This window comes from Saccopteryx bilineata, chromosome 12 (genome assembly GCF_036850765.1).
Source record: "Saccopteryx bilineata isolate mSacBil1 chromosome 12, mSacBil1_pri_phased_curated, whole genome shotgun sequence".
In the NCBI taxonomy this organism is placed as follows: Eukaryota; Metazoa; Chordata; class Mammalia; order Chiroptera; family Emballonuridae; genus Saccopteryx; species Saccopteryx bilineata.
In genome coordinates, this window is record NC_089501.1 from 26,179,356 (window position 1) to 26,201,454 (window position 22,099).

The 22,099-nt window shown below is 39.7% G+C and overlaps 1 protein-coding gene across 17 annotated transcripts in view; it reads left to right on the forward strand.

The window, feature by feature from the left end:
• Positions 1–22,099, forward strand: part of L3MBTL3 (L3MBTL histone methyl-lysine binding protein 3) — a 122,979-nt gene that overhangs the window by 11,539 nt on the left and 89,341 nt on the right. For 13 of the 17 annotated variants that reach the window (XM_066248075.1, XM_066248082.1, XM_066248083.1 and 10 more), the window contains 2 exons: positions 15,577–15,693; positions 21,773–21,884. In XM_066248075.1, coding sequence (XP_066104172.1) covers positions 15,592–15,693; positions 21,773–21,884 — 214 coding nt within the window. In that variant the 5' untranslated portion in view covers positions 15,577–15,591. Of the gene's footprint in view, positions 1–6,847; positions 6,870–12,434; positions 12,457–13,027; positions 13,137–15,576; positions 15,694–21,692; positions 21,885–22,099 lie in introns of those variants that run through there. The other 4 variants (XM_066248086.1, XM_066248087.1, XM_066248080.1 and 1 more) reach the window with 4 other exon arrangements.

Here is a 22,099-nt window from a genome sequence, read left to right on the forward strand (position 1 = left end):
AGTCACTGTGTCAGACAGGTTATTGCTCTTTTTAATGCCCTTTGAATCCCTCTAATATAAAATTTCTATTATTATCCTCTTAGGGTAGTATGTTGATGATATGATAGCACTTTTCAGGCTATTTCTGCCTCAAATTGAGAGATCTTTATAGTCTGTACATTGATAATGAACTTCAAATAAAAGCATTTGATGAGAGTGTATTAAATGTGCTGTAGGCCTAGTTAATGTCAGTTTGTGATTTCATTTTCTCTGTTCCTTTTTTTCATTTGAAAGGCATTTTTCATTTTCTGTTCCTCCTTTAGAAGAAGTATGTAGATTAGGCCACAGAATCTCAAGTAATTCATCCTTCATACAGTAACAAACGGAAAGGCAGGAAGTTGAGATTTTTGTAAAGGTTGTCTTTGGTGACTACCCTTTGCATATAATCTCCAAGACAGAAAATGTAATAAAATCAGACAAACATTGTTATGTTATTAATAGAGTTGTTCTCATTAAAATATGACTAGATACAGAGGAGAGAGTGTTTGAGAAAATATCAATAAAAAGGAACCATTGTAGTAACTGATTCCATGTTTAAAGGAAGTGTAGATTAGTTGCCATTCAGGCTTCTGCTATTGAAGGTTAGGTGTGGACAGAAGACCCAGATTCTCAAGGGTTTGTTCTTGATGATGCTGAGATTTCAGTTCTCACATTGGGATGATCTGGAGTTTGCCTACCTACAATCTGTGAACTTGGGCCCACGGGGCAAAATTTCACATCTTCACACAGATTTCAATTCCAGTATATCTGTGATTGAGTTCTTAGCAGTCAGGACGAGTAGAGTATCAAAGCTGGTATCTGTCATGTTTGATTTGAAAGGAAGATTTTTTTGTAGCAATGTGTGTTTGTTGAGAGATGCTGAAGTGTAAGTTTAGATTTTTCTCTTCTATTCAATAAGTCTGTTTAAGAGGTTTGAATTTAAGCTCTTTTGATGTGTTCTCCACTGACACTTATATAGGGAGTGTTTCTTGGAGTGGTGATGTTAAGCTTCTGCAAAAGAGGTAAATACTTAGCAGCTTAGGTGGTAGATAGGATTTTCACTGGAGCATATGAGATAGGTGGGCAAATGAAGATTTTTTTTTTCACTGATTTCCTCTCTCTTCCATTTGTAGGCAACTAGTCTGGCATTTCCCCCTTCTCTTTTATTTACTCATTTGATACATTTCATTGATACTTATTTTAGACCTTCACAAAGGATAAAGAAATAAGGTCTCTTCCCTCCAAAGCCTCCTCTAAGGGGATGTTCATGATACAGTGTAATACATACTATATAATTGGGCACAGAATCTCTTTCCAGCCCTTTGCTTGGCAATTCATGTATCCATATTCCAGTACTGGCACAGAGAAGACTCATTGTAGTCATTCTAGTGCCCTTTGAGGAGGATTCATAGCTTTCACCTCTCTCTCTCTCTCTCTCTCTCTCTCTCTCTCTCTCTCTCTTTTCTTTTTTTTTTGCGTCTGGTGCAGGGGCAAACACCATGCTTTCTGTTTGTCCCTATACCAGCTTTTTTGAAAGCAGGTCCTGGAACCAAAGTTGGTATGTGAAGAAGCTTTTATGTGGCCTAGTCTTGGGTTATTCTTTAGAGATTGTCTTCCTTAGTTTTTTGTTTGTTTTTTTTTCCTCCAGCTGTTAAAATATTCTTTCCTAAGAGCTTGGCAAAAATGAGTAGTTATTGACTTGACGTCATTTTCCCAAGTTCATTTTGAAATTTTACTTGTCTGTGAGATCCCAGAGTTGTACCATTATTCTTTTAACCTGCTGCTTTTCCCCACCTTCATCTCTGGCCTCCTGAGAAATCGTATCGGCCTTGTGGTGTAAAGAGACGGGCCTTTGCACAGTTACCATTCCTCTGCCCTGATGTGCTTCAGACGTCTGCTAAACTGGTGTTCGGTGGCAGTGTGGACACTGACGAGAAGCTAATTTCTTTTCTTCAAACTGATTGTAGCTTTTGTGGACTGAGTGTCCACTGTGTGCGGAGCACTCTAACATGTATAATTTAAGACAGTTAAATCTCTATGAAGCAGATATTCCTATCCCATTTTTAAGATGAAGGAGCTGAGTCTCAAGAGAGGCCTAGGTACCTTGACCAAGATTGTGCACCTGTGGTAGGAGTTAAAAGTTTGTGTTTTTTTTTTGACTGGGCGACATCATTTTTCTCATCTGTAAGTGAGGATAGGAATATTTGTCAATCATAAGAGGTAGTTGTGAGGTTCAGATAAGCTGGTATAGGTGAGACCCTTTACATAACAAAGCCTGGCAGACCCCGTCCGCTCCAGGGTGTCTGTCTCCTTAATGTGTGCAGGCTTATGGCCCTACCTGGTCTTATTTGTGGGTATGTCAGTTCTCTCTTTACAGGCTGGTCCCTCTCTGGTGTCATGCAAAGGGGGCCATCATAGAATAAATAAAAAATCCATAGGAGGTGGTAGCCATGCATTTCTCAGGACCGCGTTCTCTAGCCTGGACCTCAAGGGCCACTGGTCCTGAGGTTATTTCCCAGTGTCCGCAGCACAGATCTGCACAGTCGGATGCCGGCTGGGAGCCAGGCCAGAAGGTAGGATCCTGGGAATTGACTCTAACTTGAAGATGAATAAATTCTATCCTGTAAAACACTACCTACTTTTTATGTTATTTCCTGAATTTAGTCTCCTTAGCTTAGCAATTTTCAGAAGGGGCAGCAGTCCCATGGAACTCCATGTGCTGTGATAGTAGTCACATGGCCAAGTGACTGTGGGAGCCCAGCTCAGGCAGCCCGGCCCAGGTGGCTGCATCTCACAGCGACCATGAGGGGTTTCAGATCTCTTTTACCTTTGGGACCAAATAAGTGGTCTCCTCAAAGTTAAATTTTGAGGAGCAGACCTTGGGAGATGTTGCGCTCGCCTTTTATCTGGTCTTGTTTTGAAATGCCTTAGCCTGGTGGACGGGGTGCAGTCAGGGCAGCGTGGTATTGGAGGGGGCCTGGCCTCAGGTCCAGCCCTCTCCCCACCTTGTTCGTTCTGCCCATTACTGCAGAGGGGTTGTTCTGGTAGGAGGGCTACCAGTCTTTTCTGGAGCCATGTAAATGTGAGGGACTATTAACAAAATATATACCTACTTTATGTAGTGATGACAGTATCTTGTGTAGCTTTGAACGCAGGGAGCCTACTAAAAGAGATGCTGATTGAATGAAAGGGAAAACAAGCCGCTAATTTTTTTTAAGGTCCCGGAGCAGTTGTCCTGAACTCAATTAATTGTTAAACCAGATAATTATAGTAAAAAGTTAACAGTTCACTGACTTCACTGTGAGATAGGTACTAGTTTATCTATTCTAATCCTCATCATTGCCTAATGCAGACAAGTTTTGTTAGTCTCCACACTTGACAGCTGGGGAAGTTGAGAGACTTCAAGAGAATGATTTGTCTGAAGTCGTCACAGAGCAGGTAACTGTCAAACTTTGCAAAGTGGAGTGAGGAGGAGGAGGAAAGGATAGAAGTGGGGTTAGGAAAGGGTGAGGGATGGAGAGAGGACCCTGCGTGAGTCTGGCACGTTTGTGGATGACACCTGAGGTATTTGATTTGTGTGCATGAAGGATGACAAGGGGGGGGGGTATATGCAACGTTAATAAGATGTTAAACTGCTGGCACAGGCTCTTTAGATGATAATACTGAACAGTGACATTGAGGACTTTAGAATATGTCACAATGTGCCAGACACAGTATTTAGTTAGCAAGTGATGATTTCTACAAACTAAACCAAAAGCCAACTTCCGTTGATGGTATTAAAGTGGGCATCGTAGCAACAGGTCAGCCTCCCCACAGCGGAGGGTGTTTTCTCAGTGCTGTGTGTACTCTTCTGCCTATCTGTCACTGTCTGCCTCATGATGATGATTGTGGGGTTGGCAGTTGTGACTTACCCTCAACAAAGTGTACACCGCCCTCGTAACCAAAACCTGGTGAGTTTACTCTCCTGACACCAGAATTTTGATCTGATTCTCAGGTGCTGCTTTTTTTTTTTTTTTTTTAAGTTTTATTTTATTTTATTTTATTTTATTTTTTACAGAGACAGAGAGTGAGTCAGAGAGAGGGATAGACAGGGACGGACAGACAGACAGGAACGGAGAGAGATGAGAAGCATCAATCATTAGTTTTTCATTGCGCGTTGCAACACCTTAGTAGTTGTTCATTGATTGCTTTCTCATATGTGCCTTGACCGTGGGCCTTCAGCAGACTGAGTAACCCCTTGCTGGAGCCAGCGACCTTGGGTTCACGCTGGTGGGCTTTTTGCTCAAACCAGATGAGCCCGTGCTCAAGCTGGTTACCTCGGGGTCTCGAACCTGGGTCTTCCGCATCCCAGTCCGATGCTCTATCCACTGCACCACTGCCTGGTCAGGCTCAGGCGCTGCTTTTAAGGTGATATTTGTACCCATTTTACAACTACTCATGGCTATGTCATCTCTGTACCTTATTTCTTTTTCTTTTTTTTAAATGAACCAGTTGACTATAATGCTATGATGCCACTTTTAAAAAAAGCAGTTGTAAAATTAAAACTGTTCAACTGGTCTTTGTGAATGTTAACTAGCAATGTGAAATAGAATACTTGAAACTGGCTTGAGCAGGAATGGCCGCAGTTAGCACCCTTTCTTAGTAATCTCTATTTCTCACCGTCTCTGCTGATCCAGACTTCCGGTTTGTAGGCAAGGCCCAGGCTTCCCCGTGACGGTTGAGCATCCTAGACTGAGCTGCTTCGCTTCCAGGGGACCGCCCTCCTTCATCGCAGCTTCAGGCGGGCTCTCCGTCTGGACGGCGCTGTGGGAGCCGGGCAGCCCTCACCCTTGCTCAGCGCCCCCGCATCGTCCACTCACAGTACCTGTGTGCGCAGGACTCGAACGGCGGGAGGACTGGGGAGGACACACAAGCTCGAGCTCTGGTCAGGATAACACAGTAGATGCTTGACGTTTGTGAGGTACAGATCACAAGATTGTCACCAATTCTCAACTTGAAAACAAAAGTCATTGTAGTACCTCTTTCCTTCCTTCAGATGACTAACGTCTAACTGAAAAATGTAAATGATCTCTCTAGACCTTAACTACTGCTCTCACTTGATGAGCAATTTGTGTACTGTCTGGAGCACTTAATTGAAACAAATTCGCACATCTTTTCTACTTACTTCCTTTTGAAGCATTTGGTTGTTTTGTTCACATAAATGTGTCTGAGTCATCATTGCGTTTGACATTTCAATCTTTAATTTATCTGAAACTTCAGTTTTGTGGCTGGGACCCCATCACTTTCATAAACATTTCCATGTTGCCCTTATTTTGTCATCAACACTAGAATCAATGATCAGTTAATTTCATTTGTTTTATCTCTTCACAAGAGAGGAGGGTTTATCACTCTGTTTACAGTGGCCGTAGCCCGAACACCGAGCACTCTTGCCTGAGAGCGGATCTGGACCTTGGCCGGGCCAGGTGACTTGCTCTCGCTTCTGTAGCTTTATGGCATGTGTGATTCAGAGTCCGGTCTCTGCAGAATGACACATTACAGTACTAAATGTCACTGGGACTTCAGATGTCAGTCAGGAATGGTAGAAACTATAAATGGTGTGTGAATGCCAAGGATCTGCTGTATATATACTTCTGATACCTCAGTTGTGGAGAAGTGAACTCTACCCTTCCTTTATTTTTTTAAAATTGATATGAGAGAGAGAGAGAGACAGAGAGAAAGGAAGAGAGAAACATTGATTTTTTCCACACATTTATGTATTATTGGTTGTTTCTTGTATGTGCCCTGACTGGGGATTGAACTTGCAACCTTGGTGTATCAGTGTGATGCTCTAACAAAGTGAGCTACCAGGTCAGGGCTACTCTTTCTTTTCTTACTCATCCATAGAGCTGATACATTTGTGTATACAGTTAAATACTTGCTATTAAAATACCGAAGAACTTTGTGGAAGTTGATTTATCTTAGTGATTCTAAGCTATAACTTCAGTTGTTGGCTTCAGTAACAAACATGGGAAAACATACCTTTTATAACAAACCATTTTAAATGAATGAAATAGGATTTTAAGACATTTTTTATTAACAAAAAAAACTGTTTTGAGCATTCAATAGGCACAAAAGCGCATACAGCGAGAAGGTTCCCTCCCATGACTGTATTTCTGTAAACCACTGTCTCTTTCTGGAGGTAGCCAGTGTTACAGTTTCTGGCAGATCCTTGCAGAGATAGATAGTCTATGCACATACAAGCAATACCCAAACTGATATGTAACTTTGTTTTGTGTAATTGGTAGCATGTAGTTTCTGTATCTTGCATAAAATTAGTAGTACTAATGATTTATTGGAGCTCAATATCTGAATATAAAGAGCTTTTCATTTTTTTTCCCCAGTGGTCTTATATGTCATTGTATGGATGTACCACAGTTGGCCTTTATGGATGGACATTTGGGTTGTTTCTGGTTTTCTGCTACATTCAGTGAAGAACCTTTTACATTTTTCCATATGTGTATATTGATACACATACATGCATTTCTAGAATTAGGATCACTAAGTTGGTGGGTATATTCTTGAAAATTGACCTCCAAGGGGATTGTTTCTATTTCTAATGCTGCCATCAGTGTATACGAGAACCTGCTTCCTCTTATGCTCATAACATTGGAGTTTTCATTGTGAAGTATAAACTAATTTCATCACCGTCTAATGTTTCTAGATTACTGGTGGCACAGTTTATTGGAACTTCCAGAGATTTGTTTACATGAGAAATTGAGGAAGTTCATCCATGGCATACAATATCCCGAGAGAGTTAAATTTCACAGCTTTGGTTTGGAGGCGGTGTGTGGCACAGGAGACAGATACTGGAGGTAATCTACAGCGTTGTATCTCGTTTAGTCTGTCCTCCAGCCCTTCTGTTGGAGGCTTAGGGCAAGAAAATGATAATAAAAATTAGTAAAAGCTAAAGCGAGCCGCTTCACAAAAGGAGGACTTTGGGAGTGTAATACATTTGTATATGTGCCAGCAGCAATGGTCTCTCCACCTTCTAGGATCATTTTCTTAATGAAACATCCACAGTAGACATTGGTAGGAGCACACTGGATATCAGTACCCTTGGATTTTAGCTACTGTCAGCCATGACGTGTATGTTAGTGCAGTGGTCCCCAACTTCTTTTGGGCCACGGACCGGTTTAATGTCAGAAAATATTTTCACGGACTGGCCTGTAGGGTGGGATGGATAAATGTATCACGTGACCAAGACAACCGTCAAGAGTGAGCCTTAGATGGATGTAACAGAGGGAATCTGGTCATTTTTTAAAAATAAAATATCGTTTAGACTTAAATATAAATAAAACAGAAATAATGTAAGTTATTTATTCTTTCTCTGCGGACCGGTACCAAATGGCCCACGGACCAGTACCAGTCCACAGCCCAGGGGTTGGGGACTACTGTGTTAGTGGGCATCAGTATCTGCATCGGTGTATTTGCCGAACCTCTGAACCCCAGAGCTGTCCCTTTTTGACACCAGCAGTAGCTGGAGACCATTTGAATTTTGAAGAGATTAGGAAGAAAATGGTAGACCTTGTCTGATAGCCCAGAGGACCCGTCATGGTACACTTTTAATTTACTTTCTTAGGAAGGAAAAATTTCAGCTCCATTAACAAGAGATTTAGGATGGGATTTCTGCAGAATGAAAAATACTGATTGTGATTTGTATTGTGAGTGACTATTACCTCTTTTTTTTCCTAGCCTGCAGAATGGAATCATGGAATAGGTGCTAATTAAAATATAAAACAAAAAAGCATTTTTGCCCAGGCCAATTAGCTTAGTCCAGGGGTCTCCAAACTTTTTACACAGGGGGCCAGTTCACTGTTCCTCAGACCATTGGAGGGCCACCACATACAGTGCTCCTCTCACTGACCACCAATGAAAGAGGTGCCCCTTCCAGAAGTGCAGTGGGGGCTGGATAAATGGCATTGCGGCCCGCAGGCCGTAGTTTGGGGACGCCTGGGCCTTAGTCGGTTAAGAGTGTCATCCAGAAACGACAAGGTTATGGGTTTGATCCCCAGTCGGGGCACACATGGGAAGCAACCAGAGAATGCACGACTGAGTGGAATAACAAATGAATTCTTCCCTTCCCGGTTGGAGCGTTGTCCCAGAGTGCAGAGGTTGCCAGTCGATTCTCCAGTCAGGGCACATACAGAAGTAGCTCAATGTCCTGTCTCTCTCCCTGGCTCTTTCAAAAAACAAAACAAGAGACAAAAAAAGAGAATTTCTAAATATTAAAAAAAATTGCTTATCCCTTAGAAACATGATTTGTTTGATAAAGGGACTTTGTATGTTTCTGTGCATACACCTGTGGATGATAAAAACATCCAGGAAGACACGGTGTCACAGAAGCAGTTTCTGTTAAAATAATATGCTGGCTGTTCTACATAATTAAGAGATTGTGGAAAAACACCTAATCTATCCTAGCTATTCATACCAATTGTGATAGTGAAAGTAGCCAGTGGCTCTAAAATTAGATCCTGGGAAAGATAAAAGAAAAAATACTTTCATACTACAGTACTTTATACAAAATGTCCACAAACCTTAGACTAAAATGATGGAAACAATTTTTATAAATTTTAGATAGATGTTTATAGGCAGAGTACACTGTGTAACATTACCAATGTGTGGTACAGCAAAAGCATATTCTAAGTATTTTATAAAACATATAATGCAGGTTTTGTACAGTATTAGCTTTTAGATTTCACCTGCTTTCTGTTCCTCTTCCTAATCACAGGATTTTGTTGTGAATTTTATACATTTAGGTTTATAAGTTAGAAAAGATTGAAATCTATTTCTGTGTGGCTTAATGACATTTTTTCAGTAAGCATATATTTGGTGGTATTTTATTAAAAGGGTATGCATTGCACTGATACACATAATTCAAGGACTTCGGGCCTTGGCCGAGAAGCGGAGTCGGTCACCCTGATACACCAAGGTTACGAGTTCGATCCCCAGTCAGGACACATACAAAAAGCAACTAGTGAGTGCATAAATAAGTGGAACAACAAATCAATGTTCCTGTCTCTCTCTAAAAAATATTAATAAATTTAAGAAAAAGAACATTGGTGCTAGCAAACTGGTTTCTGGATTTGCCATGGTCTAAGAAGTAACAGGGAAAAAGTATACTGCTCACAAAAATTAGGGGATATTTCAAAATGAATATGAAGCAATAAAAAAAGCATTTGATTTCTTTTTATTAAACAAGAACATCAGAAAAGCAAACAATAAGTCAAAGAAAGTTGTTTGATTATGTAAATGAGATGCAAAACCAACTTTTATTTCATTGGTGAAAGTGCACTGTACAAAAGGCTGAAAGTACTGGGGTATCTCACGTTCCCCGCTCCCCTCATTTCTGTGAGCAGTGTAGGTTTTGCCAGATTTCTTAAAGGGGACAAGGTTAGATAACGGTTGAGAGAAATAGGCTGAGTTGGAATCAGACCTGGGTTCAAATCCTGCTCATGCCACCAATTATGGTTGTGGCTGAGTTACTGAACCTTTCTGTGGCTCACTTTCTTCAGTGTAGGCTAGACGGAGAAAACAGTCTGGCCTTTTGCGGGAAGGAAATAAAGGGAACGCTGGGTGTCGTTGCCTGCTGCTTTGAATCTTATTCTGAAGAAAGTGAGGTCTGATTAGTACATTAGAAAGTACATGGGTTATGTCTGACATGGGCTCTCTGGGAAACAGATGCTATTATAATTATGAAAAAAGAACAGTAAAACTTTTTTTAGGGGATCACTCAACCTTTACCCAGTTTACCCACACGGGGGGGGGGAGGGTGATTCTGTCATCCTACTGTCCAGTCAGAAAAAAGTCGCCATTCCTCTATCACTTAACCGGACAGCCTGTTGCGTTGCTGATGTTTTATCTATTTAGTGAGGTAGGAGTCATAGACAATTACAGTGCAAGTCTTAATTTACTTAATATTTGGCTGTTTCTTAGATTAAGTCTTCCTTAGGCCTTTATATCCTAGTCCCTGTTTTGAGAATTAAGTCTTGATAGAGAAATCTGATGCTTCTGCAAATGCAAACTGTATAAGCTTTGAAATGATCAGAAATAGACTTTATGTATAATATTTCTCATTTAAAGTAAAAAAGGAAACTATTGAAACATCTAGTAAATTCTAACAGAAGGCAGCTGTAACTAAAACACTAGTTTTTTTCTATTGAATAAAACTGAATCTATATTATATTACATATTAAAGGAGATGGCACTTAAAAATATTTTTATTATAGCCTGAGCAGGTGGTGACACAGTGGCTAGAGCATTGACCTGGAACACTGAGGACCCAAGTCGGAAACCCTCAGGTCACCAGCTTGAATGTGGGCTCATCTGGATTGAATGCAGGGTTGCTGACTTGAGCGTGGGATCATAGACATAACTCCATGGTTGCTGGCTTAGGCCAAACATTGCTGATTTGAGCCCAAGGTTGTTAGCTTGAGCAAGGGAGCAAGGGATCACTGATTGGGCTGGACCTACAATCCCCCCACCCCTGTCAAGGCACATATAAGAAGCAATCAGTAAACAACTAAAGTGCCGCAACTATGAGTTGATACTTCTCACATCTCTCCCTATCTCTCTCTCTCTCTCTCTCTCTCTCTCTCGCTAAAAAAATCTCAATCACGAACATGTTGCCGATCTTACTTTACCACGTGTCATTCCCCTATTGATTAATATATAACAAGTTCATTACATTATTTCATCTGTTAATTTTAGTTTGTATCTGAAATACAAGAAAGAATTCCCCTTTAAAAAATACACGCTATCATCATCCCTCTAAAAAAAGAAACGGTAGTTCTCTAATATCAAATAGCCAGTTGGCAGTCATGGTTCCCCTCCTAATCATCATCATCTTATTTTTAATAGTTTAAATCAGAGTACAAACAACATCAATGTATTGTGATATTGTTGTTAACATTTCTCTTAAATTTCTTTTAATCTAAATTTCAAATTTCTCTTTCAAATATTTTTGTTATTTCTTGCCAATTTTTTATGGGATAAAACAAATTTTTATCCTGTACAACAGTGATTTTCAGACTTTTTGGTCTCAAGTCTCCTTTACACTCTTACAAGTAACTAAAAATCTCAAAGTGTTAATATTTGTATAGGTTATATCTATAAATTCTTACTGTATTATAGTTTAAATACATAATTTAAACTATTTAAAAATAACAATAGTAAACCCATTATATTAGTGTATGTAAGCCCATTTCTTTTTCTTTTGCAAGAGAGAAAGGGACAGAAAGAGGGACAGATAGAAACAGACAGACAGGAAGGGAGATAAGGATCAATTCTTTGTTGTGGCACTTTAGTTGTTCATTGATTACTTTCTCATATGTGTCTTGATGGGGGCTTCAGCAGAGTGAGTGACCCCTTGCTTAAGCCAGCGACCTTGGGCTTCATGTCTGTGATCCCACGCTCAAGCCAGTGACACCACGCTCAAACTGGTGAGCCTGTGCTCAAGCTAGCGACCTTGGGGTTCCGAACCTGGTGCTCTGAATCCCAGTCCAGTGCTTTATCTACTGTGCCACTGCCTGGTCAGGCTAAGCCCAATTTTTTATGAAACAGTTTCAAAATTAAAAGCATGTGAGGTAAGTGATACTGTTTTATATTTTTATAAACCTCCGTAATGTCTGGTTTAGTGGAAGGTAGCTGGATTCTTATATCTACTTCTGCATTCAGTCTTTTGTAATATGTTGTTTTGGTTGAAGTTTATTAAAAGAAACCTGCTTCATGCAAACATGGGGTTGGAAAAGGTAGGTGTTTGAGGCTTTTTCATTTAGTGGTGGACATTCTTCTTTGATACTCTACTAAAACTTGACCAGTGGTAGTTTCTTAAGTGTTAGTTGCAAAGTATAATACAATTTGAAACTCTTACCACTTCCAGCTTTTCATACTCTGTTACTTTAAAATCTATTGGTCTACCTCGCACTTTGAATGGATCCTTTACCCAGGCATAATTTTTAACATCAGGCATTGGTCATTTGAAAAATACTAGCTCGCCAAGTTGTGTCAGTCTCCCCAGTGTTGACATATTATATTATGAAATTTATCAAAATCAAGTTATTTTTTTAATCACTTTAGAGAGATGACAGAGAGAGAGAAGAGGGGGAGGAACAGGACGCATCAACTCCCATATGTGCCTGACCAGGCAAGCCCGGCAGGGGTTTTGAAGTGGTTACCTTAGCCTTCCAAGTCGACTCTTTTTTTTTTTTTTTTTTTTTTTATTTATTCATTTTAGAGAGGAGAGGGAGAGACAGACAGAGAGAGAGAAAGGAGAGACAGAGAGAAGGGGGGAGGAGCTGGAAGCATCAACTCCCATATGTGCCTTGACCAGGCAAGCCCAGGGTTTCGAACCGGCGACCTCAGCGTTTCCAGGTTGATGCTTTATCCACTGCGCCACCACAGGTCAGGCCCCAAGTCGACTCTTTATCCCTGTGCCACCACAGGTCAGGCTGAATACATCAAAATCGTGTTCGGGATTATTACCACCCATCTTCTCAGAAAACGCGTTAGCCTACTGGGAAGCTATCAAGCCCTCGGCGTTGTATACAAGTTTTTAAAAAATTCTGATTTTCCCTTGAATTCTCAAATTGTGTCATTAGCATGACAGGCTCACTTCACATATTTTTGACAAAATGTTTGCATATATTCAAACCTGAGTAAACATAATTTGTTAAATAAAAATGACTTTTCATTAAAAAAAACAAACCCCAAACCAGCTTATTCAGCTTGTATGTCTAACAGTTCACAAGCGCTTTTCCTTGAGACCATCATGGTACTTTGGCATGCCCAACCCCTCTATGGCACTTACTTTATCATCACACAGAATATCAAAAAGATGCATCTTTAGAGATCAAGACAAAATTTATTGTTTTACTTCATCAAGAATGGTCTTGACTAGAACTGACATCTGTTTCCTGTGAGTGCAGGATGGTGAAGAGAACAGTGACGGCTCTCCCCTCGATTGCCTTTGTTCCGTGAGAGCCAGTGTGAACCTAGTGAAGAAGGCAGAAACCGTGTTAGGATTTTCATGAAGACAGTTTTGACTTCGTGGATCTTTGGAAAGGGTCTCAGGAACCCCTAAGGTCTGTGGACCATACTTTGAGAAATGTTACTAAAGGGGGTGCCTGCTGACAGTCCAGATTTTGCTGCTTCTGTTTTCATGGTGTGATTTATTTAACGTATTCCTTTGCATCTTGGTAGTTCCTGTCAATAGACTTGATCAGATTAGATTTGATTGTTTTTTCTTCTTTTTTTCCTGGCAGTACTTCTTCATAAATGGTATTGGGTTTATATTCTTAGCAGACATTGCTGCTTGTTTCCTCGAGCCATTGATTTATTAAGGGTAGCAGATGGTTGTGTTTCAGTTCTAACATTCCTTTATTTGTTAGTAGGAGCTTTTTCGAAAGGGCAAGTTCCACTCACCAATGGTTTACCCTGAGATATAGTTTACGTGGGTCTCATGATATAGGAGGATAAATCCTTGTTTATTTTTCCAAATAATGAGTTGGTTATTATATATCCTCCAAAGGTGACCAGTGAAATATTCTAGGCTTGTTTTCTTGCTTTGAATATCATTATGAACTTGTGGATTTAAATTTATTTGTTGTGCTTCAATTTACCGCAGCTAGAATCTCCACTTTGGCCTGCAGGAGCCTCTTCCGTTGGCACCTAAGGTCTTTTAATCTGACCTCTGTTGTCTTGATGACTTCATTGCTTTTTTGTGTAAGATGGCCCCGGTTCATCTTTCACATTCCCTGCCACTGAACAGCAATCACCTCCTTCTCCAGGAAACCTCACACAGATGGTATTTAGAGACCACAGTCTGAGCACTAGGCTGCTCATTGCTGTCGATGGACGGTTGTTTTAGACGTTTTCAGTGGACAGAGTTAGAAAAATTTAGGACTCATTGATCTTGTATCACTTGTCAATGACCCCAACATCATAACATTTGTTTTACTGATACACAGGAAACGCTTTTAGAACAACATTATAATGCTACCAATAACTACGATTATGAAAGTTAGTTTTGCAGCTCTTTAAAAAATGAGAATGAAGCATTATCACAGTTTAGTTGACTGAGTTGATTATCTTAATACAGCCTTGTAGTTGTTTGCTGTAGACTGTTTTTTTTCTATTTCCCAGAACATTAAATTGGCAGATATTTTACCTGCATTAAATAAATCAGTTTATTGAAAGAATTAGTCACATTGTACATTCATTATATTTATTCTTTGCTCTTTTTTGATCTAAATGGTTCCATTTTTGTTAATGTCTTCTATTGTATTATTTATTCATACCTATTCTCTTTTCAATGTCTTAAAACAGAAAAAAACTTTCTAGAGGGCAAGGAATTATGTTCATATGGCATTATGATTCTTTATTTTAAATAAGTATGCTATGAAACAATGAATTTCTTTTTAAGAATAGAAATGTTTACTGTAACACTTTATAACTTGGAATTTTTTTGTGTGTGTGTGACAGACAGAAAGAGGGACAGATAGGGGCAGACAGGAAGAGAGAGAGATGAGAAGCATCAATTCTTCATTGTGGTACCTCAGTTGTTCATTGACTACTTTCTCATATGTGCCTTGACCAGGGGACTACAAATGACCCCCTGCTCAAGCCAGCAACCTTGGGCTCAAGCCAGTGACCTTGGGCTTTAAGCCAGCGATCTTTGGGCTCAAGCCAGTGACCATGAGGTCATGTCTATGATCCCATGCTCAAGCCAGCGAGCCCACACCTGAGCCAGATGAGCCCATGCGCAAGCCAGCGACCTCAGAGTTTTAAACCTGGATCCCCTGCATTCTAGTCCGAAGCTCTATCCACTGCGCCACTGCCGGTCAGGCTATAACTTGGAAATATTATTAATATTTTTCTGCTATACTTTACCTTGGATTGCATCTGGAAAAAGGTGTTGATATTTTTTTTTTCAGTTTTTATTTGTGGCACTTTATTTTTCTGAAGCTAGAGATGGAGAGACAGTCAGACAGACTCCGGCATGCGCCCGACAGGGATCCACCCAGCATGCCCACCAGGGGGCAACACTCTGCCCACCAGGGGGCGATGCTCTGCCCCTCCGGGGGGGGGGAGGGGTCACTCTATTGCGACCAGAGCCACTCTAGCGCCTGGGGCAGAGGCCAAGGAGCCATCCCCAGCGCTCGGGCCATCTTTGCTCCAATGGAGCCTCGCTGCAGGAGGGGAAGAGAGAGACAGAGAGGAAGGAGAGGGGGAGGGGTGGAGAAGCAGATGGGCGCTTCTCCTGTGTGCCCTGGCCGGGAATTGAACCCGGGACTTCTGCACGCCAGGCCGACGCTCTACCACTGAGCCAACCGGCCAAGGCCTGAAAAAAGGTGTTGATATTTTTGAAGCAATTATTTCTAAAACCTGTGGATATATGGGATATTATGTATAATCAAGAAAATTAAATTATGTAATTAAGGAAAACTAAAGTAATGAACCCTGGGGAAAAGAAGGATTTATATGTGGAATATTTAATGATATGCCTTTTTTCCCTCCTTCCAGGTTAAAAAATAAATCATGACTGAATCTGCCTCTAGCACAAGTGGTCAAGAGTTTGATGTATTCAGTGTTATGGACTGGAAAGATGGAGTAGGTACATTGCCAGGAAGTGACTTAAAGGTAAGGTATCTTTATTGCATACATTACATGTGTTGTTTGCATGTGTTATTAAAATAAACCTGAATATATATGTAAAATAAGAATGAAAAGCATAAACCATAATGTTGTAGGTGTTATATGCTACTTAGACCTCTGCAGTACACTCTCCAGATGATTTGGAATGCGGATGGTTTGTCACTTGGGGTAGGAGAAGAAGGAATTTTTGGCAGCTTGTGCTCCTTTTGCAGAGAGCTGTAGCTTTGTGGAGGATCACCTCAGGCTTGGCTCTATCATTATGGCCAATACATGTGGCAATGGTAGGCCGAAAAGATCTGGCTTCATATATTTTGTAGTAATAGGCTTTGTAATGTGAAGTAAATAACCACACTTCCTGTGCCCTAGTTTTCTCATTAAAAAACTGGATAATGTTAAAATATTAAAAAGCAGGGTTATTTACCTCCCTTAAATTATTTATTCTGTAGGTATAGATTTATATATAATCACTTGTGTAAAAGCTGGTTCTTCCTGTAAACCAGACTGCTTTTGGATCGATGAGAACTCTCTTCAGGGAACGATTCTTTCACATGCTCCTTTCTAGGTGCTCACCCCACCCCTTTTCCCTAGGACCCCCAACGATCAAGGGCCACATCTGCCTCCCCGTGAAGCATGGTTGTGCAAGCACCCATCTCCGACGTCGACCGACCGCCCTCACCTCTCATTTCAAATTTGCTTTTGCTTTTGCTTTGATCCTATCTCTCGGACCTTGAACCTGTCTGTAAACTTTTAGACTTTGTGTTTGTACTTGGTCGCTCAGGTGTTTGAATTTCCGAATCGCCCTAGCAGACTGTCATTTGGCTTACCTCTCTAATGCTTGATGTCCTGAATGGACATTCCTGCCTCCTAATACTGACTTCTTGTAATACAATCCCTTTTAACATCTCCTTGACAAGTACCACAACCAAGCCTTCTTCTAGTTTCAACCTTCATTGGTGAGGTTTGGAAAATCTGTTATTGGAAAAATACTTAAGATTTTAGTTGGGTTAGGTTTAATTAAGTGCCATGTGCCAACGTACCTATCTAAGTTTAACTTAACAAAAATATTGCGGTGAGGTCGAGTGAAATCTGGAGAGGAGGTTTGGTTTTAGTTTTAGGCTGTGTGATCTAGAACTAATTAGTAGTCAATTGGTCTGTTTGGGCCAGTTTCCTCTTCGGTAAAATAAAGGATTAAGGTAATACTAAGGATTTTATCTGCTCTCACATTCTCCAAATGTTCATCTGGATTAGATGCGTTGGAAGTAGAGTACTAGAATTTATGCAAAAGAAGGAACTGTTTCTCAGACTCTGATAACATCTGCCACATATTAGATACATGAGCTTTGTCAAGTGATTTAAATTCCCTAAGTTTTGGAATCTATAAAATGGAGATACTGGATCTATGTCATAAGGTGGTTATGAAAGATAGAAAAAAATAGATACCTGTGTAAAACACTTAAATTGTATCTGTTCTGGCTTTGTATAATTGATGGAACTGCCCCCTCCCTTTTTCATTGCTGGTTTCCCTTGTACATTTTTATCCCTTCTTAGTGGCTTTTTTTTTGGTGTCAGGTAGACAACGAACATTTTAACTCTTGTTTAGTTAGATTCTGACAATAGAGTATAATTTGCACCCCTAAAAAATTTAGATTGCCTGAAGATTTTCTAAGCAATGGATTTTAGGACAAATAACCTGTTACTTTTATTAAGGTAATCAGATAATTAAGCCATTTATTGGGTATTACAATCTGGCTATTTAATTTGACTTTCAGGCTCATCTAATTGGGCAATGCCATGTGTCCAGTTCACTTCATGCACTGTAAATAGTTTGATACCCACTTAAAAAATTATTTAAGAGCTTATTTCTACCTTCCTATCCTCTCTATCCATGGAGATTCAGAGACTAAGTCAGTTGGTTATATTGATTAATATTTCTAATTCACTTGTTCCTTATATTAAAATATGAGTTGCTTAAGAAACCTGATTGAGAAATTAATTTTTCATAAATTTAAGATGTTAGAATGAACTTTGAATAAATTAACAAAATTTACTCTCACATCATGCTTTGTCTACTTTATACTATCAAAGTTTCTGTTGTTTAATGGGTATAGATGTGTGAATTTCCTAATAAAGAGTATGCTAGCCTAAAGAAAGGAGCTGAAGTTAACTCAGCTAATACACAGAAGTCACTCTCTTGCCATGGGAACAGGTTTGTTTATGCTGCAGTTTATTGCCATTTTGAAAGAACTGTTCTCTGTAAGAGCCTTCTGCTTGCTGGCCAATCAAGTTATGTCACTCTTCTGCTTAAAATCCCTTGACAGTTGTCTGAACCTTTCATGGCCAAGTCCCAGTCCCTCAGGTGTGCTGTGAAAGTTTTTTGCTGGTCTGGCCTCTGCTTTCCTTTCTGTCTGCAGTTCATTTCAGTCTTCAGTGCCACCCTCTTTCCTTTCCTGCTCAAACCACCAGTTGAAGACTTCACGCCTTTGCTGTTCCCTGTAACTGCAATCCCCTTTCCCTTCCCCAAGCTGGGTAATCAACCCTTCCATAAAAACTGCAAAACCTCCTTGTCTGGGTGCAGTAGTGGGAAGAATAGAGGACTTACTCTGATCGACAGTTTTACCTGCATCTTTTCATTGCATCTTTTTACTTAACCTTTGGAGATACGTGGTTTCTACCACTGTTGCCTGTTTACAAATGGGGAAACGGAGACCCCGAGTGGTTAAGTCATTTGTTCAAGGTCAAATCGTTAGTTATTGGCAGAACTGTGCCTTAAAACCAGGCTTTTTGATATTAAAATTGATTCTCTTAACCACTGGCTGTCCTATATAGTCTAAGGAGAGAAGACATTTTCGTATCAAAGGAGGTTCGCAGGCCATGTTACAGCATTTTAAGGAGGCGTTATTTTAGCTGGAGGGATCAGAAGCCTTTGGAAAGTACATGTTATGTGAGCTTCGCGTGCCTGAAAATAGGCAGGGGTCTAGCATGTACCTGAAGACTGGGAGGCAGGACAGGAGGAGGCGAAGGGAAAGGCAGGCATCCCCCTAAGAGAGATTAGCAGAAGAAAGTGCAGTGGTGTGGCTGGGGGCGGGGGCGGGGGGAGGGGCGCAGAAAGTGTCCGCTGGTCCTCTGTAAAACGGTATAGTCCTTAACAAGGTATTTTTCCTTAAACAGGTTTTGGAAACCTTACCATTGCTTAATGTGTTCTTTTAAAATGTAAATTAGTATTTGTAGATGAGTATCTCAGGGCAGCCTTCAGAACGGGCAGGCAGTAAATGGTAGTGGAAAGGGGTATGGTAAGGCTCCCTTTCCCTGAAGCAGCTTCTCTCCCTGAACTTCTAATTATGTCTGAAACTTATCCGCAGAGAATTATTCCTCTGGGTCATAAGGATTTAGTCTTTCAGAGTCCCTGAGTAAAATGCAGATATACTCCTGAGAGCGATAGCATCTTATCTAGTAAGAATAGTTGCCACTTAGCTGAGAGCAAGACCTTGCAGCAGCAATGCAGAAACCCAACTGGAAAATTCACTGCACTCTCGGTGCACCGTTTGCCGAGTCTTGATTAGTGTTCAGACCAGTGTAGTTAGTAAATATCTTTGCCCTTAAAACAGAGTGGTAAGTAGAACTCAGATTTCAGCAAAATAATAAAACAAGAATAGTAACCTCAGCAGTGTCTTTTACTTACCTATTATTAAAGACAGGCAAAAATAGGCAAAAGATCCTTTGCCTTTACAAGCAAAAATAAAGAAGAAAATCGAATCAATTAAAGGTAATAATTCAAACCAAGACAAACAAGTGAAACCTTTGCTATTCTTTATATATTTTAGATGTAATTGTTTTCTGTTGACCTGGATGTATCCACTTACCAAAAATGTTACAGTGTTCGCTGATGTGTTTTATTTGCATAATAAAACCCTCGGTAAAGTTTATAATTTTGATATTCTTGGTTAGAATGTAGTGAATCGATATTTTCATATTGTTTTTTAGATTTTTATGTTAAAAGAACTAATATCTTCCAAAAAAAAAATAAAATTGGTTATTTCAAGTTTTCATAGTTCCAAAACCAGCTTCAGGACCTGAGTGTTCTATGGGGAATGTGTCAGTCTTTCTGGAATTCCATCTGTGGATCTCCAGTAATGTTCTCAGCACCTAACAATCTGCATTGTCCAACATTTTTTGCAACGGTAGTAATATTGTGGAAGACATGGTAAATCTGAATTGAGAATCCAGAAAAAAAGTTTGATCTCTATGTCTTTTTGCATGTGATAGGATAGTTTAAAAACACTTTTAAGCCCTGGTCAGGTCACCTATGAGAAGCAATCAGTGGTTGCACAACTAAGGGGAAAAAACAAGTTGATGCTTCTCTTTCTCTCTCTCCTCTCTCTCCCACACTGCCCCTCCCCCCCCCAAATAAAAACAATTTGAGGTTAATTTTTGAAATAAAGTATATAATTTTGATTAGAGTGGATGTTCTTTACTCTTCAAGGTTATATGGTGTCTCTTGAGAATATGATGAACCTTATGAGCCCTATCCCCCAGAAAAATGTGGTTGTGCCCATATCATATTTATGCATGTATTTCATGGGTTTCATTGACCCCTGAAGCCTGTCCATGGATCCCTGGCTCACAGGAGTTTCCCTAAGTGTCACTGAATCTTGACTTTTTGCTTAAACTATAAGTTTGTTGCAGGCCCTAAATATTGGGAGGAGATAATTGGGAGTAAATGTTGTGTTGTGGAAATTTCACCTTTTAACTTGGAAGGTATTCGACCCAAAGCTTCCAGGGGTCATAGGTCTGAATTTCTATTTGAAGACTGCACTTGGTGGTGCTCTCTTTCCCAGAGTAGGAATCACAGGGGCCTTTGTAGTTTAGCCGCAGTTTAGAAACTTATTCCCTGGGAGACTGTCTTTGTAATGTACAGGTTTGGTGCTATTTCCCACAATTTGTAATAGTCAGGTAAGTAGAAATGAATATTAACATATAATAAAAGTAAAATTACTTTCCTGAATTGAATTGTAAAGTTCCGGCTTGTTTTTTGTTTTGTTTTTAATTTTTTGTTAGAATTGATAGTCTATCATATTCATTGATGGCATTAATTAATAATCATTAGGGCTTGTTTTTTCTACTCTTGCCCAGTAGATGGTACTGTCAGCTTTATTTTGAAATATTCTGTTTTCAGAGTTGATCATTTGAAAATTAACTTTTTTACAACAAGTAAAGTTATTTTTAGGTCTTTTCCTTCTAATTAACTTTCTGAAATCTTCTAGACTGACATTTTTAGATGAACACACTAGGTGTAGTATACACATGTTACTGAGAAATTTGTGTCTGAAATATGTAGTAGGGAGAAGATTTTCACTTTCTTTACCTATTTCAACTTGTTCCTTCTTGGAAGCACTTAATGATTGTGGGTTGTGTGCAGAAAATTATTTAAGGTGCTATTTTCACCTGGTGGAAAGAATAATGGCTTAAGGTTTTCTGACTTGGGTCTGAATCTAGTTGATTAAAAGAAACACTCTATTGGCAATATCGATTGTTTAGATTCGGAAATGGAAGACCTTATTTAAATACTACGTGTTCGTATGCCCATATATATATTTCTGTGAGAGTTCTCTAAAAACTTTATGCAAAATGTTTTATTATTCATTTGAGTTTTGAGCTTTCTTGCTCTTCATCACCTGTTAAAATGAGTAGATCCTTAATGTCATTCTATTTTATGGGAAAACAGAAGGAGTACAGAGAATGAGGTCCCTGTACATAGGGAGTAAATAAGCCTTCAGCACGTAGACACACACACACAGTGCGACTAGTCAATAGCAGAAACATACCTTGTTAGAAGCTTGTCCTGCAGTGAGAAGAAATTTTCAATATTTGGAGTCAAAATGTCTAAAATTCATAAAACTCTTTAAGGGATTGATATTGGTAGAAGACTTATCTAGATATAATTATTTTAATTAATTTTTAAAACATAATTATTTTTTTTCTTAAAGACTCTATGGGCCAGCCATTAAATGTTTACTGTTCTGAACGATTTTGTAAATTTTGCCTCTTTCTACCGTGCTGTCGCTAGTTTCGAGTAAATGAATTTGGAGCCCTGGAAGTTATAACAGATGAGAGTGAGATGGAAAGTGTTAAAAAAGCAACAGCTACCACAACTTGGATGGTACCAACTGCTCAAGAAGGTAAGAATAGGTCATCTGCGTTGACCTATCATTTCTTCCTTGTGAAAATTTTGAACTAAAAAATATCTAAGGCTGTGCATATAATAGGCTGAAACCTTGAAAAATCCTGGGTGATCTTCATGTTACATGTCCTTAGGTAAATTTCTATAACAAAAGTGATATGGAACCGGCTTTTATATTTTAAAATAACCATTAACTGTCTTCTCTCCTAATGC